The sequence below is a fragment of the Capsella rubella genome, unplaced genomic scaffold (assembly GCF_000375325.1).
Source record: "Capsella rubella cultivar Monte Gargano unplaced genomic scaffold, Caprub1_0 scaffold_4, whole genome shotgun sequence".
Taxonomy (NCBI): Eukaryota; Viridiplantae; Streptophyta; class Magnoliopsida; order Brassicales; family Brassicaceae; genus Capsella; species Capsella rubella.
Window position 1 is genome coordinate 2,770,296 of NW_006238920.1, and position 10,373 is coordinate 2,780,668.

General features: G+C 29.7%; 1 protein-coding gene and 1 long non-coding RNA gene across 2 annotated transcripts; one reads left to right on the top strand and one right to left on the bottom strand.

Annotated features, from left to right (window-relative positions):
* Positions 1–852: 852 nt before the first annotated feature.
* Positions 853–2,551, bottom strand: LOC17889123 (F-box/kelch-repeat protein At3g16740). The gene is made up of 2 exons (XM_023783825.1): positions 1,885–2,551; positions 853–1,202 (listed from the first exon to the last, which is right to left on the bottom strand). The coding sequence occupies exons 1-2, from the start codon at positions 2,549–2,551 to the stop codon at positions 853–855; spliced, it is 1,017 nt and encodes a 338-aa protein (XP_023639593.1).
* Positions 2,552–8,102: 5,551 nt separating this feature from the next.
* On the top strand, positions 8,103–8,636 carry LOC111831148. The gene is made up of 3 exons (XR_002834370.1): positions 8,103–8,141; positions 8,234–8,278; positions 8,378–8,636. It is a non-coding gene; the product is annotated as an uncharacterized LOC111831148 (long non-coding RNA).
* Positions 8,637–10,373: the final 1,737 nt, after the last annotated feature.

Genomic DNA, 10,373 nt, shown 5'->3' on the forward strand with positions numbered 1-10,373 from the left:
TGATTATAACTTATAATGTGCTTAAATTTTGTATTGAATGATTGTCATTAACATTTGTTTATTTATTTATTTTGTTGAATGATATATGATTAAGTCCTTTCATTTTCTTTGTCATTTGATTATAACTTATAGTGTAATTAAAAATTGTATTGAATGATTGTCATAAACATTTATTTATTTAAAAAAAAAAAATCAAAGACTTAAATATTTTTCCACCAATAAGGAGAGAGTGAAACCTTACTTTTATATATATGATTTCGTGAGTAAATTTCCAACAAAGAAATCATAAAAACAAGTAGTAGTTACAACAAGCAAATAATGAAAACAAGCCAAGCATTTTCCAAATTGAAAGCATAAAGAAAAATTATTAATATTTGAGTAAACACAGAAAAAATACAAATGATGAACAAATGTAACTTTTGTAGACGTAATCGAGAAGCTATTCTAAGGTATATAACAAAGAAAAGATGTGTTATAGATGATATATATCTTATAGCTTTTAAAAATTAAATCTAAAAATTAAATTTTGTATTATGAAATCTTAATAATTATTAAACAAATTCTGTATAAAAATCTGTAAATTCAAAAGAAAAATATAAATTTTAAAAATGTTTGCCCCGATGTGTATTAGAGCAGACAAACTAGGCTAACAACTTTAGAAACTTTGCTATCATTAATTATATAGTAAGTGAAGTAACGCCACAACAACATATATATATTTTTTGACTTTGCTCATGTCTTGCAAAGAGATGGTATGAGAGTAGACTTTGTAAATTAATAGACTAACTAATCAATAAGCTCGCCCTCGTCGTGCAGCTTGATTGATTTGGACTGAGCTTGGAACATACGAGCTCATAAATGGACAACTTCTTTTGTCAGTGTATTCACCTCTCCAATGATGTAAGCTACTACCTTGTTCGTTTGCGTCTCTTTGTCTTCAGCAAAAACCATAAAGACTTTCTTCTCCTCGTCAACAAAGAATCGATCATAAGTAAGAAGTGTTTTTTCCACATCCACCGCTAAGAACAAATTGCTCCAGGACACTGCTTCGGGCTCAATCTTACTCGTTATCCATAACTCTATCCGCAATGTATCCTTGCGCTGAAACAACACAGCAATTTGATCTTCTCTAACACTAGAGAGAGAGACGTTATCTATACTAGAAGATCGAAAAGGTAGACTTAGTTGCGGTCCAAATCTCTCTGTTGTGAAATCAAAACAGATTAAATAGAACTAGGGATCTCTCTTGCTGGTCTTCCGAAAATTTTCCACCTTCCATTGGGAGTAGTCAAGATGTTATCATGGTTTCGCGCAAGCCAGTAAGTATTTCCCTTGAGAGACACGCCACATTTATAAAACCGCAACTTCCCATTAGGCCTGCGACTTTGGATCGGGTCGGATAATACGGGTCGGGTAATTTGGGTACTCGGTTAATGCGGTATTTGAAAAACGTTTCTGAAAATAACCAAATTACATAACGGGTCGGGTTGGTTCGGGTATCGGGTTTTTCGGTTATATTTTTTGCTTACTGAAATGAACTGAATGTTTAAGATTCTCGGTTAGATTAGTAAAATCGGATCAAAAATCTCGGTTAAGTAGGGTAATTTCGGATAATGTCAGGTAATTCAGTTATATTGGGTCGGTTATTTCGGTTAATTTCGGGTAATACGGGTGATTCAGTTATATCGGGTCGGTTATTTCGGTTAATTTTGGATAATACGGATAATTCGGGTAAATTCGGGTAACCGATTGGTTAGGTCAAACCCAACCGATCCAAACTGGTAACAGATTGGAATTTATTAATCCTTTCAATCGGTTATCTCTGGTTAACCGAAACCGAACCAAAAACCAAAAATATCGGTTCGGTTTTTTTGAGTCGGGTACTATTCCCAGGGCTACTATTGGCAGTGCGGGTAATATCCTTCCATGAATCAGAGTTAAAATTGTAGATTTCAACACTTTTTGATTCCCCCGTGTTTCGATATTTTATATATTTCAAGTTTATTTCTGAATATCTCAAGATTTTGTGACTACGACGATGTGAGTTCTTGTATCCCAGAGCGAACATGGTTCGGTACTTGATCCCACTATTGTAATGATGACGATCAGAAGTTTCGATCCACCGTGTTTCCCCACGGTAAGGGTTCCAAACCACAAGCCTTGGTGTTTCTTCTTTAGTGTGACATAATAACAAACCATTACAGTGGAACACACTTATTATATCGACTCTATTTGAATCGTTTACGCTACTCAATTTACCTTTCCGCTCTATAGATGATTCCATGTTTATGTCGTCCTTGTAGTGAAGTCCAACACTCATTAGATAAACACTAGAATCAATAATCATGATTGCCATAAACTCTCTCTTCTTATTCTCTGCTGTTCTTGAATTAAGGATGTGCTTCTTTGTAAATCTCCGATGTTTGAATAACTTGTTCCATCTTTTGCAAGTAGCTTTCGCTGGTCTAAGAGATGTTAACGGAACCCTAGAGAGCACTTCCTCTACCAAGTCTCGTGGAAGATCTGACATCGCCGTTGTTGAATCCTTCATCTCCAAGTTAGGTCAAAGCTTCGAAAACTCTTCGAACACTAGAATCCATAAAGATTGATATAGAGACCTAATGGGCCAATAGCTGACTTCAGAATCTTACTGGGCTTCTTATCGTCAACAACGACAGCAACTACATAAATGTAGTCTACATTGATAACATTAGGGATGAGACTATGGTATATAACAAAGTGAGAGTGTCTAGCTAGTAACGTATAACCAAGTAGTTTTTAAGTGAGAGTCTGAGAGAGGGAGATTATGACTACACACGAGACAATTATTTTAACACACCATCACTAAATGAAACAATGATCAGCTTTGTCAGATTTATTTAACCGAGATTTTAATTGCAGTCATATTTATTTAATTTACTAAAAGAACATTGTTTTCATTTATTAATATTCATTAGGATTTACCCGTGGTGTACCAGGGGTCCATAATTTAATATATTTGTTTGGTTGATCATTTTCTTAGTTGATTTATATAATCTATTTTTATACGTGTTTATTTCATTTTAATTTTATATAGTTTTATAAATTTGTATTATAAGTAGAATCATAGATATATGCGGTACCGCGGGACAATTTTGTTGTAAATAAAAAATTATATTTTAACTTAACCCGTAAAATATTTTAAATATAGACAACCCATAGAAAAATATAATCATATTTATGCAAAATCAAACCCGTTCAATCATATTTATGTACAATAATATATTTTAATATTTTTAAATTTGAAATATTAATATTACTTTATATTTTTGTAGCGTAAATATTCTGTAAACTTAAATTAATTATTATAATTTGCAGCTTTTAAAAGTTTTAATATTTTTAATATTTTTAAAAAAATTTAAAAACTAAAATTTATAATATCTTGTAACTTTTTAAAAGTTTAATTTTTCTAAAATAAAGAACCGGATTAAACTGAATAAAAAATTGTAATTTGGATACCTTATAAATCAAAGTTCATGCTTATTTGTAGTTGTGAACATATTACTCTTATTTATAATGGTTTTGAACTATTATTTAAAATTTTATACCTTATGTAGACGTTGTACATATATGTTTTTCTTAGTATCTTTTTTATGTAACCTTTGTCAAAGTTATGTAACATTTTAGAATCTAAATTTAGTATTTATAAAGCCACTCTTAATAATGCATCACTTACCTTTCATAACCGTTCACCACCTTTAATAGTTACAAAGTGAGGCATGTGAGTAGAGTAGTTGTTAGTCAAACTGTAAAAAGCGGATGTAGGTAGACAGTTATATACGTTCGTTTTCAAAATTTTAAATTGCAAAATGTGTGCAAAAAAATTGTAGTTTTATTATAAATATATTTTATGTAATAATATAAATTAAAAATAAATAAAATTATATAAATATATTGGAGAGATATTCGATTTATTAGAGAGAGATTTTTAGGAAAGTTTTTTGATGTACTAAATATTTGTTTCCAATTTTGCGATTTGTTTATTATTTCATTACAAAATTTCCTTTTAAGTTTTGTTATTTATTCAAATGGCAAGGGTTTGGTTATTCAAATATTACAAAATAAAAGGTTATAACCCAAAATAGATTTTAGTGCAAAATGTACTTCAAAAATGTTAAGAGAGATATTTCAAATGATCCAACCAACAATTTTCAAGTATTTTTTAAACTACCAAACATATATTATTATAAGATTTTTTTTTTTTGTATTATTGATTTAAAAAAAAGTTTATGGAATTTGTTTTATTTTTTTAGATTGCATCACTTTCCTACAAAATCATTTAGATGGTCTCATCTCCTTATTATAAATATTTTCCTTTATAAAAAACTAGATAAACAGTCCGCATCTTTTGTATATGTATATATTCCTCCGCGCCGATCCTAGTTCGTAAGCAAGAATAATAGAAAATATGTAAATATGCTAGCTTAAAAATAATTAATTAAAATGAACTAAAATTTTATATGAGACACGTCAACATAACATTTAATCACATATGAATGTAAGGTTATCTTTTTAAGAAATGTTTTCAGTATATATTAGATGTATATCATCTTCTTTTCTTGAAAAATAAAAAAGAAAAAAATATATCTAAATTAAGTATCTACATAGTAACAATATATATTAAATTTTTTTTTTTTCCAGCAAATCAGACTTTTATTAATTATAAAGAGTAACTACAAAGACATTATACAGAACTATTGTAACACAATTATTACACAATATATATTAAATATTAAGAATAAGTGTAACTAAAGTTATAGATACTTTATAATACAATGATATTTTAAATATGTTTTTGCACATTTGCTTAATTTTTGCTTCTATTTAGTATATTTGCTTAATATTTGCTTTCTTTTAGCATATTTCCTATCTTTTATTTTTCTTTTTGCTAAAATTTTATATAAGAACGGACACTTCAACATAACATTTAATCACATACGAATGTAAGGTTATCTTCTTAAGAAATGTTTTCAATATATATTAGACGTATATCATCTTCTTTTCTTGAAAATGAAAACAGAAAAAAAAAGATTTCTAAATTACGTATCTACATAGTAACAATATATATTAAATATTAAAAATAAGTGTAACTAAAGTTATAGATATTTTATAATACAATGATATTTTAAATATGTTTTTGCATATTTGCTTTTATTTAGTATATTTGCTTAATATATGCTTTCTTTTAGCATATTTCCTTAATATTTCCTTTCTTTTAGCATATTTCCTATCTTTTATTTTTCTTTTTGCTACGTTAAGTATATATATAGCTAATTTTTAACATAATATGTTTATCATCTGACATGTTTTAAATAATTTTGTGAAAAAACAACAAAAATATTTAATTTTCTTTTGGTAGAATTTAAAATATATATTAATAAAATTTGTTTTTTATTTTTACCTTTTGCAATTTCAGCTTATAATAGTAAGAGTTTCATCTCAATAGTTATTTGTTTACGCAACACAGTTGGGCCGGTGAAGGGACCAGTCGTCACGGTTTGTTTTAATTTAGCCAGCATCAAAGCCACCGTAAAGACTTTTCTCGGTCGTTCGTGGAGAGAATATTCAACAGTTAATTAGAGTTATAAAGTCATATATTCAAAGGCATCTTTATTCACTAAGTTTTTAAAAAAGAAATATGTATACTACTAAAGCTGAAGTACACATGAGATTTACACTAAAGTTTTCAATTGAAATAAAATACACTTAATCGAATATATCATTTTCGGATCTTTTGGGTATGGATAATGAATCGGATATTTCTCCAGCAGATTAGATCATTTTCATATTAGCTTTGATTTTCCTAAAAATTCTCTACCTAATTTAATATAATATATTAAAAATAATTATTATTCTCCTTTCACATTCTTATGATCATGTTTATATTTTATTTATTTTATTACATTAATAATATGAATAAATAAAATAGAATTTTTTCCGCATATGTTGTAATTTGATTTTTTTTTAAACGGACATATATATCTCAATCGATAAAACAAAAAGGGTATATAAAACGTCTCACATCGATTTAATTTTTTTTAGAAATTGGTTAATAATTATTATAAATAGGACTGATATACTCAAGCATACAAATAAACAGGAAGCTTGATTTCTCAAGCGTCTAAAATTTAAAAACTTTATTTGGTTTAATTGGTTCTTTATTTGAGCAAATTAAAACTTATAAAAAATTTCAAAATATTATAATATTTAAATTTTAGAAATTTCAAAGTATTATAAATATTTAAATTTTAGAGTATTTAGTTTTAAATATTTTAGGAGAAACACAAATATTAGTGTACCAAAAATTTTGGAAAGACATTTGTTTTAAAAAACATATATTCAATTACACAATAACATACAAACAAATTATACATGTCAAATTCGAAAACATATATGTAATGTTTTTAAACTCAAATAGGATTTTAAACCAGATTACCTATCGGGTCATCGGGTCACTAGGCTAACCAGGTTCGACCACAGTCAATTGATTAAAACTTTTATTTATTTTTATATAAATTATGCAGTTTTATAAATAGAAAATAAAAATAATCATATCATTTTGAACAAAAATATGTAGAGACGACAAAAAAAACAAAATATGTAGTCTAATAATAATAAATTGCCTAAATTTTTAAAATTCAAATAAAACCAAAAGAATACTAATAACACATCAAGAGTTTATGGTAACCAATTTTAATCCTATGTATTATCGTTTGAGAAAGAATTAAAATATTATGACTTCTAAAATCTGGCCGGTCCAATTGGTTCATATGGTCGTGGGTTAACGACAATTTTTATGGTTTTTCAATCATAAGATTACCGGTTATTTGCACTAGACCGAAAACGGAAAAATATCCAGTTTCCGGGTAGCAGATTAACCAGTCAAACCGGCAAGTACAACTCGAAAGTGAAAACATATGATTTATCAAACACTTACAATATGAGAAATAAACACAATCTAAAATAAATATATATTTTTAAAATAAATATATATCTTTAAAATAAATAAATTTATAATTTATATATTCACTTTTCTAACAAATGTCATCCGTGCGGTAGCACGGGTTATCCCCTAGTTTGTGGTAAAGCTAAATTATTATTCCTATAAGAAAAGTTAGTAATATATATAGGAACAATGAATAATATACTACTAAATTATATATATAGGAATAATTTATTACTAAACTGTTGAGTTATTAGGTCATCTTTATAGCTATATTCGATCGGGCCTTACACTAATATTAAAAGCCCAGAAATTGAAAACAGTACAATGGGAAAGACCATCTCGATGCTACCCAAGATCTTTTCCGACTCGCTTCTTACGCAACGTGTAATGATGATATTGGTTAACAAGGCGTGTTCTTCACTAAGTTATTGGTAAAGACATACTTCTATTGGTAAAGACATACTTTATTCATCAGTTTCAGATCACGAGAACGTTTTAACTAGCACTCTTGAATTTTTGAAAAACGCAAGCACTTGTGGTCTGTCGAAGTTGAGATTTTTCTCGGATAAAATTTGTGATGTATCATGTTTTTCACCTTTTCTACCTAAACTCTAGGAAATTATTTCCTTTTATTAGATTGTGCAGAACGCGAAACTTAGAGAAACATCCTCATCGCTTCTTTGAAACTGTTGGTTTGATAAGTAGAAGTTGACATCAAATAGGATCAATGTCTGCCGAAAGAAGATTCGTTTAATGTACTATTGTTCCATGTAGAATTTATTAAGTAAATTCCATTAGTCTTGTTGAGTTATCGAAAATGGTGATGGAACAGAACTGTGTATGATGGCTGGTATTGGATTTGTAGGCTATGGACAAGGAAAGAAAAAGAGATAGCTATTGTGACACACAGCGGTTTCTTGTTTCACACATTGAATGCACTACAAAACGAGTGTCCAGAGTTGGCCCAAAGGCCAAGCCCATGAAGCATATGTTTGCGGTCCTTCCTTTTATATAGCATTTCCGGCCCTGTTTTTTCAAAAAATCTCTTTAGTGTAGTGGTATAAACCTTTCTTCAAGGTTGTAGCCTTCCATAGCATTGAGATTAGAGACGGCTCTGCGAGTGTCATCCAGATGTTAAGACGGAAATTTGCAGCCAGTAAGCTCCACACCCTTCGTGAGGAAATTAATTATAAGTCCAATTGAGGAATTTTAATCTCTCGGGGTTTCTAATTTGCATTTAATTTGCAGGTTTGCTAATTGTGAGCTACGTTCAATGGTCATTGTCGATAGAAGGTTTGGAGTTTCTCCATTCTTTTTTTTCCATTCTTTTTTCTTGCCTTGAGATTTGGAGATGTAGCCAAGTACAGTCTAATTTTTTTCATGTGTTCGCAGCATGTTGGGATCGGATACTTCGGTGACTGATTATCCAGGAAAGATTCCAAAGGGGATTGACCTTCCAAGTGATGCTGTTGTAGATGATAACAACATCAAAGTTGAGTGATTCTTTATGGACACTTCATTGTCTTCAACTTTCTATTTATCTATACACAAACCCCTTCTTTGTTGTATGCAACTCTCTTATTAGTCTTACTATTGACTTATTGAGTTAAAGATACTTTCCTAGTTCACTTAATTGGGAGTTGGGTCATAATGTTGTGTTTTTGGTAATAATAATGGATGGAAATGTATGAAAACGCTATCATTTGGTATGGTTATGAATACAAATTTTCCACGTACATGTTCATTTTTATCATAATTTTTTTGTTTTAATAATTTTGAATTGTATTTTCTATATATTTACAATTTTCAAATATGTTTTGTGTTTATTTTTATGTTTTCAATTTATTAATAATTTATTTAATTTAAAATTTTAATAATATATTAACATTATTATATTATTAAAATTTTAAGATACTACATGTTTAACCAATAATCACCTCAAAATCAAAAGTTTATCATTATTAATATATCTATTAAATTCTAAGATACATCCTCAAAAATATACCTATAAAGATGCTCTTAGACGTTATAGTTTTTTTATAGGAATAAGAAAACCAAAACATTTTAAAAATATTTAATTGAAAATTAATTAATAAATATCACCCAAAAGTTAAATCCGAGAGCAATAAAGACGAGAATATGATCTTGATAATCAACTTATGTAACTTATTTTTGAGTTTGTCGTGGTTGATTTTATTGTTGGAAAATTTAATCAAAAGGAGATATTTATTTATTCAACAAACAATATAAGTGGGGCATTTTATTGTTTATTGTTGAATACTTAGAACAACGATTTTATTGTTACGACCACTTTCAACAATGTTTCTTGCAAGCTAGCCATTGTCCCAACCATAAATAGTTGATTCTATAATTGGGCTGACACAATTTGGATGGTTCCACTTACATAGTGGATCCTGAACATGTATGAATTGCAAGACTTGATTTTCATATAGTCGATCCTGAACATGTATGATACAATTCATGGCTTTGATAAATGCTTAGACTTGTTTTTCTTCTGTTTTACTGGAATGTAGAATTTGGGGTTAGTTGCTTTTGTTTTCGATGTTAAGTAGGCTTATAACTGAAGATGCAGTTCCAAAACAGCTTGCTGTGAAGATCAGGAAGCTGCATCCGTTCAGACGCCTGAGATCACATCAGACGCCTGGGATCACATCAGACACTTGAAGTTGCTGACATGGAGTCGTGAGATGACGTGGCAAAGCTTAAGTGGATGGAGTGACGTGCTAAGGAAGATTTCTTGCTTGGCAGCAAAGATAGAGACGAATTGCGTGTGAAGATATGGTGAATATTCTTCACATCAAATAAGGAAAGGATGAGCTTGACAAGCAAGCATATTCTGTTTCGGTGAGATCCTCGAAGATCCTAGGGTTAGGATTTCGAGTAGTTAGTATAAATAGTCTAGGGTTTGGCCACGAGCCACTTCGAACACTTTAGACTCTTTGTACGTGATTGTAAACTTCGAAGCTAGCAAAACAAAAAGCTGAGAAGGTGAGTGTTTGTTTTCTCTTGGGACTACACGGGTGTAGGAGAGATAGGTTTAGTGCTCGTTCTTTAGTCGGGTTCAATTCTATTGGGAGGAATAGATTGAGTAAGAGCCGAGACAAAATTGTATCCTAGGAAAAGATAAATTTTGTTAATAAAGATCGAAGGAAAAAGTGTTTGCTTGGCGCGTTCCAAGCGTAACTGTCTGTGTGTTTCTCTATACGTTTTCATTTGGTATCAGAGCGGACGCCTGATAAAAGATTTGTTTTATCTTTTCAACAGGTGAGATCCTGCAACAGAGGGTATGGAGAAATCACAGCAATACGTTGCTATAACTAAGCCGTTTAAGTTGGATCCAGAATATTACGGGTTCTGGAAGGTGCAG

Coding starts and splice junctions, on each gene's coding strand:
- LOC17889123 (XM_023783825.1), bottom strand. CDS start 2,551: ATGAAGGATTCAACAACGGCGATGTCAGATCTTCCACGAGACTTGGTA. Junction 1,203..1,884: donor CAATAGTAGCCCTGGGAATA/GTACCCGACTCA, acceptor ATTTCACAACAG/AGAGATTTGGACCGCAACTA.